At 40.2% G+C, this 16,741-nt stretch overlaps 1 protein-coding gene and 1 long non-coding RNA gene across 9 annotated transcripts in view; one reads left to right on the plus strand and one right to left on the minus strand.

Moving 5' to 3' along the window:
* Positions 1 to 422: 422 nt before the first annotated feature.
* Positions 423 to 8,534, plus strand: LOC130599342 (uncharacterized). The gene is made up of 2 exons (XR_008972211.1): positions 423 to 565; positions 3,734 to 8,534. It is a non-coding gene; the product is annotated as an uncharacterized LOC130599342 (long non-coding RNA).
* Positions 1,359 to 16,741, minus strand: part of ENOX1 (ecto-NOX disulfide-thiol exchanger 1) — a 371,690-nt gene continuing 356,307 nt past the window's right edge. For all 8 annotated transcript variants that reach the window (XM_057409723.1, XM_057409722.1, XM_057409716.1 and 5 more), the window contains 3 exons: positions 8,426 to 8,528; positions 5,440 to 5,525; positions 1,359 to 2,316 (listed from right to left, as the gene is read on the minus strand). In XM_057409723.1, the coding sequence (XP_057265706.1) occupies positions 2,185 to 2,316; positions 5,440 to 5,525; positions 8,426 to 8,528 (321 nt within the window). In that variant the 3' untranslated portion in view covers positions 1,359 to 2,184. The remainder of the gene's footprint in view (positions 2,317 to 5,439; positions 5,526 to 8,425; positions 8,529 to 16,741) is intronic.

Consider the following 16,741-nt stretch of genomic DNA (forward strand, 5'->3'; position numbering starts at 1 on the left):
GTCCTGTCAGTTTTAAGATGTTTTGTGGCCATCTATGATTGGAGTTGTTTTGTGGAAGAGGACATGACCTAAAGAAAAGATAAAGGAGGACATGAGAAAAGGGAGGACACGATATCATGAATAAGTATGCATGAAGAAAGCTGAAGTGAAAGTTTTCTCACATCTCTTTTCCCTAGCTTAAGTGCCATCCATATACATTTATGTTGCAGTACTTAAATAAGAGCTGTCAGGCCTAACACATTTTTGCCTGAATTATTCATAAATCTGTATGATCACAAGAGAAGAAGGAGTTATTTGGATTAAACTAATTTTCATTAACATAACTGGCATATAATTACTAGTTTCATTCAAGTAACTTACCTTAGCACAGGTTCTGCAGCAACCATAATAGACATATATGTTCTTTAAAAAAAGTTCTGAAAGCTTAATTTTCTCCTAGAATAGACCTACCAAGCCTCTTCCTGTTTGCCTTTTGCACACAATTAACATTTCATTTAATATTTCTATATTCCAGGTAGATGCCAGAAGAGAAATTGGTCCTAAAGCAGTAATCACTAGCAGTCATGTAAGAGAGTTCCTTCATGACTAATTGCATTTGACACTAATTGCTGTTTATTGAAGAACCCGAGTGAAACATCACTCTGACAAGTATCTGGATACTGCCTGCATCTGTTGCAATTTGCCATATTTCCTGCTATTGGTGCCCCACTTGATAGGGCCAGCTCCCTTGTGGATGGCTCTGCTGCTTACATAGAGGTGTGACTCAGAGGAGGCTGCTGTTTCTTATCCAGCACCATGCTAAATGCTGTACTGATTCAGTTCTTTAAAGCAGGGCTCTGGGAGGAGTGATTGCTTCCATACTCTCCCAGCTTGGTTGATACACAAACTTCTTCAGCTGGCTTTTACAGTAATGCTGGAGTACTGTGTGACAGTAAATCCTAAATGATAATTTACACTAATGTCATTAAGGGACACCACCAAAAGTGAGTTATTCCTTTCCCTGGCTGGCCAAAGGCCAGAATAATTAGCTGGGAGTTAGAAGGAGCAATTAATTGGATTCATCGCAACTACCCAGCACAAAAGTGAAAATGAGAAATCTGAAGGTGTTCATTTGGCTGCTTGTCTGAAAAAACAAATGAAATCTGTTCAGGTACACAAAGATCCATACTGCTACTTCCTCTGCCAATATTTTTAATTATTTTAATCTTAGCTAATATGGCAAGTGCTTTTTTGACTCCTAATTAATTTAACCAAATTATCCACGATTAATAGCTTAGGTAGGAGAAAGGTAAGTGCCAGAAGACTTTTGCTGGATTGACAGAACTTAAAAACGTCAGAAGAAAAACTTGTACAAACAATATGGTAGAAGTCATATTTATTGATAAAAATTAATATATCTGCTATAAAATTTGTAACAGTAATGCAACTGAATATTTATGTTGATGCATAAACCTGAATGTTACATACCAAATACAATACAGTAACACTGGTTTCCTCCTTATTTACATGTTTATGAAAATTGATATGCAATCCATGTTAAAAGAACTTGTAATGGAGAATAGTTACATTAGAAAAATAATATTCTTGATAAAGCATTCTTGAGGACTCCAATCACATTTTCAGGCCTCTTTCAATAAGGCAAAAATCCCTGGTACAGCATATAACTTAATTTACAAAATACAATAACTTCAGACACATCTTCAAGTTTTCTTTTGGTATGCTTTTCCTCACTGCAAAATTACTCCATTGTCTTACTAAACAGAAAGAACTTTCAATAACAAAGCTTAATGAGTTCTACTACATATTACATATACATCGCTGTAGCTTAGCGACCATAACCGGGCAGTCTTTCTCCTTAACTGTTTGCTCAATGAGCTTTTCTTAGATGTAGGACATGTAGTATTTTGAAATCATTATGACTGTGGTATCTTTCTTTAGTTTTCATAGGAAACAGATCTGTCACATTTTGAAACTTTTTTTTTTTAATTTTATTTTATTTTAGGAACTGGTGCACAACTACATTTCCACTCACAAGAGAACGTCACAAATGTAACTAAAATCAGGCTTGGATAACTTTGAAAACATACTACTATGTGCCCAAACCCAAATTTCTTACTTTAATACTTTATAACCCTGCCATGCTCTAGGAATTTCTCTTCTGCATAGCTTCATTACTAGTCAAAGTCAGATAGTTTTAATTCCTTCAAAGGCACAAAACTTCCACCTCTTTTCCAGTGTTGCTCCTACACCAGTGAATTCTTGTTTAAACATGCGTGGCAGTCTCATCAAAAGCATTTCTATCTCATTTGCAGAGATCTGAGAAAGAAATAAAAGTAAAATTAAAGTGAGAAAACTGTTCTATAGATTGGAAAGAGGAAATAGGGAGAACAGAGATAAAGGGACAAAGGGGGGGAAATACAGGCCAGATGAAAACAACCAACCAGTTATATTTTTTTTAACCTTAGCCTGACAGGAATTTCCAGACTCCAAAGCAAGTGCAGATTCCTTGCAGGAATGCTTCCACTTTTGTAAGTGCTTCCGACTGTAAAAGAATGACAGCTGCAGCCCCACCATGTGATACCAAGTCCATCTAAGAACTACAGTTGTGGATATACTTGTGAGAAGGAGGAAGCAAATGGGACCTTATTCTTCTTTCTCATCCCAGGAGCTCTTGAATCCTCCTCCTGCTCCATCAGTTCTTCTGTTGCAAAAAAGCTGACACACAGACTTTATTTTTTAATCAGCTCACTTTTGTTACTTAGGGCTGACTATCCATGGAGCCATATTGCCTCAGTTTGAACCATTCAGCAGCTCTAGATAACTAAGCCATAAAGTACTTGACTTGGCATTACTCAGGATGTTTTTATGGTTTCGAAACCTTAATCGCTGGTCACCTTCCTAATTGCAAGGATGTTCTCATTGCAGAAAACACTTTCACAAAGGCAACCTTTCTGGTATAATCAGTAGTGAAGTCAAGAAATGAACAGTCACATAAAATGATGATCATAGGGCTGGAGTACCTCTCCTATGGAGAAAGGCTGAGATGAGGATTGTTCAGCCTGGAGAAGGCTCTGGGGAAACCTTTCAGCAGCCTTCCAGTGCCTAAAGGGGGGCTACAAGAAATCTGTATAGGGACTTTGGCCCTGGGCATGTAAGGGTAAGGCAAGGCGGTATAGCCTTCAACTGAAAGAGGGTCAATTTAGATTAGATATAAGGAAGAACTTCTTTACTGTGAGGGTGGTGAGGTACTGGATGAGGTTGTCCAGAGAAGCTGTGGCTGCCCCATCCCTGGCAGTGTTCAAAGCCAGGTTGGGCATGGCTTTGAGCAACCTTCTCTAGTGGAAGGTGTCCCTGCCCATTTAAGGTCTTCATGGTCCCTTCTAACCCAAACCATTCCATGATTCTACGAAAATGAACAATTTTATCTTACTGCTACTTCTTCTAAAGTAATGGCATGAAAAAATCAGTAAAGAAATCTATGGGTGCTGCCTGTTACCCATAGGTATCTTCATGGTTTGATAGGCTTCCCTGTCAATGATAATTCTGCTTATTCATATTAGTGGGTACTGAAAATCAGTCTTGGAAAAATTCTAAAGCCCCAGAGTAATCAGATCCATTTTGTACATATTCTCATGACAGTAATGGAGAGCTAGTTACCTTTGGGTAATGTATCTGAGCTCTATACTGAGCCCTCAGCCCACATGGGTTTGCTAACCTTATCATTCCTCCTCAGGTGAAGAATGACAGGCTAACCATGGAAAGTAATTGAAATTCATCTCTGCTATTGCAGCTATGGATTACACTGTTAAAAAGCAATTTGTTGCTACAAGCAGTTACTTCCAAAATAAACCAGCGAGGTCAAATTTTGCGACTCGTGTATATTACACAACAGCTAGGTCCAGTGGTAGTTACAGGGACTGGTATGCTGGCACCATGGTGAGATGGAGACAATGCGTCTTCCAGGAGGGCTGTGTTTGCAAGTTAAGGGTTTCATCCTGACAGCCGCAGAAGACACAAAAGGCACAGAAGCCAGCACATTACTCACATGAGCAGAAATTCAAGGACAGAGCCCACAGACATACACAAGGAGGGCAATGAAGGTGGTGAAGGGTTTAGAACACAAGTCATGTGAGGAGCGGCTGAAGGAACTGGGGTTGTTTAGCCTGAAGAAAAGGAAGTTCAGGGGAGACCTTATCACTCTCCACAGCTACCTGGAAGGAGGTTGTAGCAAGGTGGATGTTGGTCTCTTCTCCCAGATAACAAGCAATAAGACAAGAGGAAATTGCCTCAAGATGTGCCAGGGGAGGTTTAGATTCGATATAAGAAAAATTTCTTCCCCAGAAGAGTTGTCAAGTATTTGAACAGGCTATCCAGGGAAGCGGTGGAACCGCCATCCCTAGAGGAACTTATAAGACATGTAGATGTGGGGACATGATTTGCTGATGGACTTGGCAGTGATAGGTTTACAATTGTACTAATGGTCTAATGACCACTACACAAGGAATGCCACTCACATTCTGAGATCATAGCTACATTCTGACTGCGTCTTGCAAGAAGATCTGGGCAAACACCATCATCTCCATGTCCATAGGAAGTATTGGTATATACGGATCAGAGCTGTGGTTAACCGCAGGGTGACCCCTGCATCTGCAAAGTATTTCAATCTATCATCCCACAGAGCTGTTTAGCACTTAGAATAGCATTCACCTAATCAAAGGTGGCTATTTCACAGCTGAGCTTCTCACCCTTGACATGCTTAAATTCAGTGGAGAGGAATAGGCCCTTTTGGTGTTGATTTAGTCTCATTCTACAGTAGATATTTAAAAGTAAGTCAATGAATTTTATTCTACAGCTATGTTTTGACTATGGACTGCATGAACTGATGCATTAAAACCCACTTTGCAGTGTAGTGTGTTGGCCTCACTTCTGAAGTGACTAAACCTTTTCTGAGTTTAGCAATAGGGTCAGTCAATTCCTTTATGAGGCCCTCTCCACTTCCATGTGGAGACAAAGGGTATGTTTCATTGGCCATTCACATATTCATGAAAGTTCATCTTCAGTATGACCCATGCCTAACTTTTAGAAGAATAAGGAATTGTCTCCCAAAACTGCACAGTTCGATGGCTGTGGCTATACCTGCCTCTTGTTCTGGTTTCTTTCTCCTCAGCCGTATTTCAGGATCATGTATCATAAAATCAGCTGCTAAACTTTGCCATTTAAAGCTCTGCTCTTCTTTGCCATAGAGAACAGTTCAGCAGCGTGAGGCAAAGACCTCAGCACAAACACGTGCACTGTAATTTGTGAATGAATAAAGACCGCAAACCCCCAAGCCCCATATCCCATTATCTTTCTAATGGAAGTGCACTAAGAGTTTAACCTGCAGTAAAGAATAATACAATATTTCTATAGAGAAAGCAGATTTTGATTAAATTTTTTTACCCTAGAGTCCAACTGCTGCATATAAGACCAAAGATATTCTATATTGGCTCCAAAAGGGTGGACATGAAGAAATGTGGATATGATACCTGTATGAAAAACAAATGCACACAAGTTATTGAAATTGCCTCAGAAAATATACCATTAAAATAAGCAAAATCATTCTGAATAGTCTGTTCTTGCAGGTTTTTCAGTATGAGTTATGATTCTTATTTTTCTTACACACCCCAATAATCATAACAAAATGGCACATTTTTAATACAGTCATAATAACACGGTAAACACAATAGCTCATCTTCAGGAATGACAGCAGTTAGCAAGTAAGTGACCAAGATAATATACTGATGAATAAAGGAATTTCTAAACAAAGACTTGCTGGAAACATTTCAACTACCAATTTTATGCTTGATTTACCAATATAAAATTGTGGATATTGTAATGGTAAAATTATTGCTTTTTTCCCCTTCACTGGATGTTCTGTTGTGAAAACGTTTCATATAATTGTGTCAGAAACCTCACTCCCTCAATTTTTTCTAGTAATTACGCTGCTGCTGGTTATGAAAAGTGTTTAATCCGTATTACCCTAACTGCTGCTGAAGAAAACACAAATTCTTCATGACATATTTACGTATTTACTTTCTTTTAAAAGACAGCCAGTTATGTCTATCTTCACTGTTATTTACAGTGTCGTTGTAAAAGGCACAGGAATAAAAGTGGCTTAAAGGAAGTGAGGATCTAAGTCCAGGGATTTTTTCTGCAGTGAAAATGTAGTGACAGTATAGGAATGATGACCAGAGAAAACAAGATTTGGGGCATAATAATTGCTATTAAAAGCACTATCCAATTTCTTCTCTTCTAAACAAAGAATGAAAATACAAAATGGCATGTGTATTACTTACTGTCTGGGGAGAGTTAAACTGTAAGAATCAGACCAAATATTTTCAACTCTGTTTGGATGGGTTTCTTAGCTAAACCACCCTAGGGGAAGTTCCTTATATTTAAAGCATAAACACCAGGATTAAAAATGCTTACAAATGACAAAAATGGGTCACTCTATCTTGTGTACTGCAGGCCATACTGCTTTCTTGGTGCTGAATGAATTAGGATAATCTTGGATTTCATTTTCCCTCAAATACTGGCCATAGGTGAAAATGATTAGGAAAATTTAACTCATTTTAGACTATCTTTGCAAAGAGCACCTTTTTTCCTCCTTCGTTTTTCTAATAGCATGTACAAACTTCTGATCCTGCAAAGGGAGTGGCATGTTTTTAATTTTATACCATGGCAAGTCCTAGCAGCAGTTGCTTTGTTTGTGCTGTGATATAAGCATGCACACAAGAGCTCTTGAAGCAAAAGCCAAGACCATCACACTTGGATGGGTTGACTGGAAATCCAATTTGTATTCAAATCACATTTTACCAGTGGCATTGCGTTTGTTATGTGTATTCCCAAGGCTTTTCAATTCAGGATGTTCAAAGCTAGCTCTTTCATATAATGTAAATAAAAAATAATTTGAAAATATTTTGTAGCTTTTGACTGGAATTCCATGATAACTTTTTATTAACTGTTTTCCTTTTGAGCTCTTTTCCTCTAACGCAATATCGAATTTTGTAAAATATAGACAAATGTAGCAAATGGATGGAGGCAAGGCTCATTTTTTCCTTGCCACACCTGAACATGCTTCAGAGGAAAAGATAACATGAAATCCATCTTGAGAAATCTTTTGCCTTTCAACTGTAACAATAAGCCAGTTGTGGGGGTATTATGACCAGTAATACCTGGACTGAGATTAGACTGTTTATCTGAGTGTGCCACTGAACAGCTGGTGGATGGAACCCACTTTGGGACACTGCCACCACTTGTCACAGTGAAATAACGAGTGACCCAGAAAAAAAGTTTGTTATTCTGTTCTTAAAATCCCACCCTTCCTACCCTTCTCACAGAAGTTATCTTTGAAAAGATCAAACACTGCAATTCAAAGTTCCACATTTTATTATAACAAGCAAAATAAAATCAATTCATACATTTCTGTATGTCCCACTGTTCCACATCTCACCAGTCACACAAGTTTGTGTACTTTTAAACATTTAAATACTTTCTTCACTTTGAAATGACCTTTTTTGGTCTGAACTGTCTGAATCCCTGACCCAGCAATAAGCCAGCTACTTTCCTGGTGCTTAACAGATGCAAATGAGTTGCATCTAAACAAACTGAGGTAGTTCTGGAACTATCACCTACCAGGATACTGCTGATTTTGTGAAAAGACCAAACCAAAGAAATGAAACCTGTTTTTTCAGGTCAGCATTCCTGTGAACTGCAACCATGCCATAAGGAGCACTTTGGACCGTGGGACTTCAGGCTCTATGAAAGCCAAACTGAAACCAAGCCCACTAAAACCCACTGAAACCAAACGCAAGATATGCATGGATATCAATGGGGCATGTTCCCTCCAAGGATATCATGGGTACAGACAGCATTCCTGTGTGGCTAAATGCCAGGTAGCAGTTCGCTGGCCCACTGCCTATAAGCTTTTAGCTTTTATGCACTCTTCATGTCAAAAGCATAAATCTGGCTTGCTTAATACATCCAGTATACATAATTTTTGCTTGGTAGTTTATTAATATTATTTCTATTCCCTTCTTCTTCACCATTTTGTCTAATAATCAGATAATATGTTATACAAGTCTACCCTGCTAATCTTGATGTAAATAAAGTCTTCATACATTCATGCTGCAAACCTAAATGCAGATCCTGCAATTTTCTTCCTACCTGACATCCTTTCTTTAAACTACAGAATTTTTCAGAACTGAACAGTTCACTTGTATTTTGGGATTTCTCATACTAAAAGCCATTATGAATACAGATGAATATTAAAAAATATCTTTTTTTCCACTTTTATTAGCATAAAGATGCGTGTAAACACACATGCAAATGAGAAACTTATTAAAAGGCATTTTGTTCTCAAAATTCTTTTTTGAGGTTATCTTACCTATTAATAGTGCCTCTTTCTCTGATTTTAAACCCGGGCTTCGTTTCTCTGAATTCTTTTCTCTGTCTTGGTTGACCAGTGCTACTGTCAATACATTGATTTCCTATAAGGTTTAAAAAAAAAACCCAAACAAAACAGGTGGTCATGTAGATTTCATTTACTTCAATTAAACCATTCTGCTTCCTTTCAACACTGTAAAAAAGACCACTACTTTAATTCACATCTAAAGACAAGACAATTATAAATAATTGATTTGTTTGCAGAATATTAAGACACTTTCTGAAATACCTTTATGCCAAGAGCTGCCAAGAAGAGAAATTTTGCTTGTGGACTAAGTAATAACTTTGTTGTTAGTGCTTCTTCATTATAACAGCTTGAAAAATGTGCCATAAAGTGTGAGGATGGTCAGAAAACTCACATTTTCTCGCTATTAAAGCTGTAAACAAAGACTGCCTCTAGGGAACATGGATAGAAACATTCAGCTGCAGCTGTAAGAGTAAATTCACAAGTCACTAGTAATGCTTCCAGCTACTAGAGCGCAACCATCTACCCTGTTATACTCTTCAACCAGTACCTGGCATGATGTTGGCCCTTGTCCCAGACAATTTGCAGGAACATTTTGGGGGTCAGCACATTTGAGGGACCATTCCTAACAGGTAGTTTGCAAAAGGCTATCTTGTTTTGAGGACTGAGAGAAAGCCTTAAGGGCAAAGAAGTGAAGGATCCTGCTTTGAGCTCCTTTTTCTGCAACCAGGTGGCCTGAGCCACCCAAACCTCAGCCATGCTAGGTGCTCCACCAGAAGTAGCCAGGCGGTTGTGTGACACAGACTGCTCTTCTCCTGGGTGTATGTGAAGTAAACAAATTATTTCCATTTCATAGTCATGCAAGTGGCCTCAATGTGCAGTGCACAAAATTCAACCATATACATGGGCTGTTTCCATGGAGCAACTGATATTCAGTAACTCATTCCTTGTTTTGGCAGTGACTCATTCCGCTGCATCTGCTCTGTGAAATGCTCAGCAATTCCAAAGAACCTCGGAGGCAAAGAGCATGGGGGTGGAGATCTGGTGGTATGAGATGGGGCTGTGCAGGAATGGTGCTCTTTATGTTCTGGTTGGGGAAGGTCAGGTAAGCAGCCGGAGGCTGTATGGGACTGGGCAGCCTTAAATGGGAGTAAACTTGCTCTCTTCAGTGTAATGATGTGGCCCATCTAGAACATGCACTTGGGGTGGTGCCTTGCTCCAAAATTCTTGGCAAGCATTTTTGACAAGGAAAGAGAGACACTGGGCTTGGGTTGCTCTAGGGCATTTCTGAAGGTGTGAATAATCCAGGCTAAGAAAAGGCCAAACCTCAAAATATGTCAAATGTGCCTCTTTATAGGTGACTAAAGGATTCATAGCCCGTGCAATTGGTAAAAAGGGTCAGGCCCTTCCCCATTTCCAATTAAAAAACAATACAAAACACCCAAAACAAGACAAACAAAACAAAACAAAGCCACAGCCCCCCCCCTCCCCCCCCCAGTACTCTGTGCTCTTATAGGCTGGCTTCAAGGAGCAGCTGCCCAATACAGCCCCGATGGCTCAGATTGCATCACGGGTTCAAATGTTCCCTTGCATTGTGAAAAGGAGCAAGTTGCCATGTATCAGCTAAGAAACTGCATGTGCTTTTGAGTCACATACATGCATATGCCTATCCTTAGCCCCCATTAACAAGGGGCTCTCACAGACCTTAGCCCACAATGAAGGAGGAGTGACATCCATTGAGTCACCTGTGTGTAGTGGCTGCAGTTGTAGTAGCCAACCGAGGCATGTCTCCTGGTCAGATATCTGTGTGTAGATGTGTACATGCAAGCTAGTCAGCCTTTGCTGCCTTTTTAGTCAGTAGAAAGAACATAACTTTTTAATCATATATTTTATTTACTTTAGGTTGAAATAAATTGGACCTTTGCGGTGCCTATTTTGTATTCCTTATTGGCTTCAAAGGGAAACTTACAGCACAGATTTAGACACCTCCAAGTAGGAAGGAGCGTGCAGTTCAAGAGTTACTGTGATTCTCTCTTAAAATAATGGTGTGCCTCAGTACTTTGGCAGATACATCACCTTGACACTAACACTCCTGTAGTGTTGTAACACACAGGGCACATTATAGCAGCAGGAGTATGCTCTGAGTTGTCCAGTAATGCTGATTCCCCTCCTGATAAGACAAAGGTTAATGCAAATACTGATCTACTGCTGGCCATGACATCCAAGAACAGTGGAAGAAAACCCAGATAAGAAACAGAAATAAGAGAAGTGTTTGCATGAATTTCTCCATAAGGGCGGCAATGACAAGGGGGTTACAGATCAGCAGAACAGAACTGGGTGACAGATTTCATGATACTGCAGCAGAGGAGCAAAGCAGCATATGCCACTAGAGCTTGTATAGGTTCAGATGTAACTTTTGACTCCATCAGAGATAGAGAAGCAGTTTAAAAATAACAATTCATGAGAGGGGAAGGAGAGAGCAGAGAGATGCGTATTTGATAAAACAGGCACCAAACACAACACACTAGCAGTTTCAGATGGGATTAGAAGTTTTGTCAAGCAGTGATGCAGAGAAAGAAACTATATTCCCATTGGGAGAAACGAACAGATGGATTCTCATTTAATGCCTAGATCTGAGCCTGTGCAGAACATTTTGTATGATTTATAGGACAGTGTAAATGGATGCTGAAGGAAGTCACATCAAGTGTTCCTTAACTGTGTGCTGGTACAGGGGATAAAAAAGTAAAAAATTGGTTATGGGTGACCACGAGGCAACTAAGAGTGGCAAAAGACTAGCTTAAGAAGAAGGCTATTGGAGGTCTGAAGAGGAGAGAGTTCTGCCATTCAAAACCACCCGCCTCAAAGAACATGATAAATTGGACAACTCTGAAGTATTTAGCTGCCAAAATAAGCTTGCAAAGGCCAAGAGAAAATACAGGGTGTGCATGGTCACATAAAGGATTCAGGAATTAATAGTGATTTAAGAGAAATGGGCATAATTGTCTCTAAAAAACAAGTGTGAAATTCACCCAGAAACCTGGCTAATTATAATGCAAGTGAAAACCTTAAGTATCTGACTACACACGGCAGATAAAATCCAGTACCTATGAAGGCTCTACAACAAATCCTCACACAGTTAATTCACACATTTTTAGAGGCACTACTTATGCCAACCCACAGAAACAAGACTTTCAAGAGTACAAAGGTGAATGAAGCAATAACTAATTGGAAAAAAACAGGTCATGTCTCTGACATGAGAAAAGAGCTACTGTCACCAGATGCCTGAGAAAAACAATTTAATATATACTACATTACAGTATTCCCTTTCTTTCCTGGAGACCATCCTTTATTTGGCAAATTATATTTTCTGAGGTCCAAAGCAGTATTCTTCAGTCTTCTTGCATTATAAAAGGAATATTTTGTTACCATCTGTCAGCTACTACACTAAAGGACAAGAACACAGCTGAGCACATGCAAACCAGTACTTATTAGGAGCGAAATGACCTTGCAATAACCAAATACAACATATGAAAGGCTTAATCCAGGTTAAATCACACCTGGAGATCATTAGAAACCTATTCAGTATTCACAAATTATGTCAGGCATCTGAGAACATGGAGGCCTGATTTGATGACAGCTCCAGAGCTGCTCAGCATGAATGCAGCCGTTCTTTGTGATGCTCTCACCATTGCCAGCTTGGAGCTTTTTCCTGCAAATGATGCTTTCATCCATCAGCAGATGATGAAAAGACATGAATTTCCCTTGATGAACTCTATGATTCTGCAGACACCCCTTGGGACCAGCATTTTGATTCAGGGCTTCCTGCTTTTGAGCCAGGAAGGGAAGGACAGAGAGAGGGTCTTTCTGGAAAACTTTCAGGAGAACTGAGGCTCAGAGGACAGCCCATAACATTTTTCTCACACAGACTATTCATTTCCACGGCCAAACCTCTGTTACTACAACTGATGCAGAGCTGATGGCTGTGGAGAGTCATTTATGTCAGTTTTAGCACATGGATGTATATCTCAGCCATGTCCTGGCTGCAAGGTGGGACAGAAGTTAGTTTTGTGTAATTCTTTCGTGTACCATGGCTTCTTTTGGAAGCAAGTGCAGAGGCATGGGCAAGCAGATTGCTCCGAAAGGTGCCTAGTCTCACTGTCCACTGTGGCCCACCACAGAGCACCTGGGTCCAACACTGTAGACAGTAAATAAGAGCATGACTCCTGACAGCTGCACTTGCCAAAGACACACACAGAAGTCCTGAAGGGTAGAAGAGATGTGGTGACTTTCTACAGAGGACAGTCACAGGTACTTTAAGAACAAAAGGCTAGCTTTGCACTCTAGGGGACTAGCAGACCAGAAAGCCCCAGATATTTAGGCTGGATGACTTAGGTTTTTCAGTCCTTTGGTTTCTTTTTTCCTCATATGGGAAAATGTTAAATAAAAAGTTCTCATCCAGACATCACTAATCCTCTACAGGTCAGTCTTGCACCAGTACAAAAAAGGCAGACACAATATAAAATGAATGCTCTCAGGCTTCTATCTTTAGCAAAAATGGTTCTCTTTAGTCTAAAAAGTTCTGCGATCACCTAAAAATGGGAGGAGTGAGGACTTGTCATTCTCCATAAATGCTAACCAAGAGCTGAGCAGGGATTCAACAGTAGCTGCCCTACCTGGAAACTATTTCTGCCACAGTGCAGCTCAGGGCTCTGCAGATGGGGTTTAATGAATGTGACACTGAAGACAACTGGCATATGAGCAGGATGCAAATGACAAATATCCAAAAAGCTGAAACACTCCCTCTGCTATCTGGGTAATTCAAATATTTGATAATTACTGTTAAATCTAGGGGGAATGATGACTGCTTGCATTTTGTCTTCAAAGACCTCATTCCCTTTGTTGTTGGATTCTGAAGAATTGTGTGGTGAGGCGGTAAAAATAATATTGTGCCCTCTGAAAGACCAGTAAAAAATGAATCCTACCGGACTCTGGAAGAGTTTGCAGGATATATTGGTGTTTCCCTTATATGTACAAAGCCAACTGTCTGAGGCATTAAAACAGTAGCAGAAGAAAAGACTAGATGTTGGACACAGCAGGCATATGACAGAGCAGCTACTGAATGTTGTCAGATGTAAGGGATACACTTTCTTATCAGCGAGGGGATTTATGAGAGAAAACTAGCAGCAGGAGAAAAACTATATATCTGAATCTTAAGCAAAAATCTAGCAGACTATTAACATCAGGCCAGAGAAATGCTGTAAGCTTGAAAAGAAAAGGTAATCTTATGATTTTGATAGAAGAAAACCACATTCACATGTGATACCAAATCTGCAGTTGTTAAGATCTTGAAAAGCACGTGTATACCTGCTCTGAGCCCACAGAACTGGTCTCTGACTTCAGACATGCTTGCCCAAATTGTTTATTGACAGCCAGGCAGGTTTGCTGATTCTACTGCAAACATGAGTAGAAACTGGCGTGTGACACAAAGACCGCACGTTTTTAATTTATTTTCATTTACCTGGGGATCTCTTAAAGCATGATGTGGTTGTGTTTCCTTTGCTGTTTTTAATTTAAATGTACTTCAGACCCACATCTGAAAATTTAATCTTGCTGTTTTAGCCTGAATGGAGCCTAATTCAATTTCCAGTCAAGTGACTGGAAGCCTTGCAATAGTTTCAATGCACATCAAGTCAGGCATCTTAATTTCTGGGGACATACAAGGTTGAGGTATAGGGCAACTTCTGATACCTTAACATGGTTGTCAGTTGAGATCAGGCTACTGTCCTTGTCTATGTTCTTATCCACCGTAAATGCAAAATTATTCAATCCAAGTTGAGCTAAACTACAATGAAAGAGCTTATTTAAATTTAACTTAAATCAAATTTCCTCGCAAATTTCCTTGCAAATGTGGCAATGTATGAGTACACTCACAGATGGTGAAGGTGACCCAAATGATCACAGAATCACAAAATCAGGCAGGTCACCTTGGGAGGTCTCTAGACCAACTTCCTGCTCCAAGCAGGATCAGCTGCTGGGGCAGAGCACATGGGTGTGCAACAAGGGGCAATAGTCCAATGTCTGGATAAACCTCAGCAGTTTCTCTGCAACATTCCAGGTCTGCGCCCTCAGCAAACCACATGTGGAGTGTGTCATCAATAGAAGGGTGCCTCTATCCCCTGCAGAAGGGATTTCCCAGCTACTATCAAGTGCTGCTTCCTCTTGATACTTGTGATTAAAGTTCTGTTGCCATGAGCACAAAGAAGGACAGAGGCACTATCACAGATGGGGAAAGCCCAGTAACCTAAATAGTCATCCCCTGACCCAGCTTTTCCCAGGGCTGTTACAGGAAAGCATCAAGCCTCAGGGGTCAAGCATGACACCTATCAAGAGCAGGCAATGGGAATGTTCTCTGCATCATCTTACAGACTGAGGAGGTTCTGCCTATATGGATATGAGAGTTGCTATGGGATGTAGGGGAAGAACATCTTCAGGTTGTACAAGACTTAGTTGAGGGTCCTTAATAGGGAACGAAAGGCAGGAAAAGAGAGGGATCATGGTTTGGGAAGGGGATAAAGGGGCTAGTTGCATGTAAACAGGTTCCTGGTACACTTGTCTGGCCATTCCATGCCCTGATCAGTGCATTACATGTGTTAAACTCAATTTCTAACTCTTTTCTTGCATGAGGAACTCTCTGTTCTGTGTGCATGGAGGTGTGTGAGTGGGTCTGAGCACAGTAGCTGGAGTGGGACCAGGTGTCAGAGGGCTGTCTGGAGTGCCACAGTTAGAGAGACCAGCATGTGTGACATCTACTGCTCTGTGACCACTGATGAGCATCAAGCCAGACTAGACACTGAGTAGGATAATAAGCTTGTGAGCCATGTATTGAAGTAGCCATAGATCTGGGATGGAACTAGAAGAGATGGGAGAGACTATGCAGAGACACCACATGTGACTTAGTGGAGGGACCAGGGAGTGCAAGCCAGCAGCTGGGACAATGTGGGATCTGGGGAATGACTAAAAGATCCTGTTTGTGTGTGTGTACATGAGAGGCAGGGGACAGTCACAGAATAGAATGAGAGTCAAAGGACAGTTACTGGAGGTATCCACACTGTATATATGTTTAAGTCTGCATGTATATTTCCCACTAATAGAACTTTATCCTGATCATCCAGAAAGAGGAGCACTGTGAGGCCAACAGTATTGTTTCTGTTTATGAATGCTGAGTCTGCGTTGATCTGCACGGCAGGCCATGTACATTTGTATGCATGTCATGCATCTGTTGTATACATGTGTTTATGCACATGCCTGTGGGGAATACATGCTCAGCACTGGTGCAGGTTGGTTGCATGCAGCTACAACTACCTCGCCTCTGCTGGGCTGCAAGATTCAGGAAATCCTGACAGCAGCAATGCTTGGTTTGGGCCAAATGGCTCTAATTCTTCCTTCAACTGAGTTTGTTCCCCTTCATGGGATACTACAGCACTGTGCTGTAATGTGACATGGAAATTTGGTTGAGTGTCTGAACACTCACACTAACTCAAAATTCTCCCGGAACGCTGCGTATTATACAGCTCTCCTTCCAGCATGTCCTCAGTGACCGTTTCTGATTATCTGCTGACTAGTCCTCTAAAAATACTCTAATGACTAGAAAATTGCTCATAATCTTTAATTAATATAATTCTCTTGTTGCTGTAAATGAATTGATCTTCTGCTGGCAAATTAACTACTTCCTAGAAACATATTTTACACACTCCTGATTCTTCACAGCCTAAGAGTTGATTTCTGTAAAGTGGCTGACATTAAGTTAGGTGGTCTTGCTGACACTGCCTCTGTGTAGAGAGGTTTTCTGGCCTTTTCTATGTGTGCTGGAGTAACTAGGTTTACAGTAAAAATTACAGTGTTGCATTACATATAAAAAAATAAGGCAAGGAGTAAGGCATCTAACCATCTAGTCAAAGCCAGAGTTCTCACAAGCAGCCTGTGCCGCTTTTAGAGTTAGCACCAGGTCAACATTCAGTAAAAAGAAACCCTTACTTTCTGGTATCTTTATTTCAGGGTCTCAGAGGATTATTCTCTCTCTGTTACTTACCCAGTGACGCAGAAGAACATATTTACCATATGCTACACTGCTGGTGAATGTGACTGGTCTATCATTAGAAATGATACACCTTTTCATTCATATCAAGCCTAAACTTGAGAACTTATTTTGTGCTATGCAAGAAACCACTACTGGTTTTGTCAGCCACAGCACAATGTAATTGCTTTCGAAGTACACTAATATAAAAATTTACT

This window comes from Pezoporus wallicus, unplaced genomic scaffold (genome assembly GCF_028554395.1).
Source record: "Pezoporus wallicus isolate ANWC-B61680 ecotype Strahan unplaced genomic scaffold, APGP_CSIRO_Pwel_v1 contig_2543, whole genome shotgun sequence".
NCBI lineage: Eukaryota > Metazoa > Chordata > Aves > Psittaciformes > Psittacidae > Pezoporus > Pezoporus wallicus.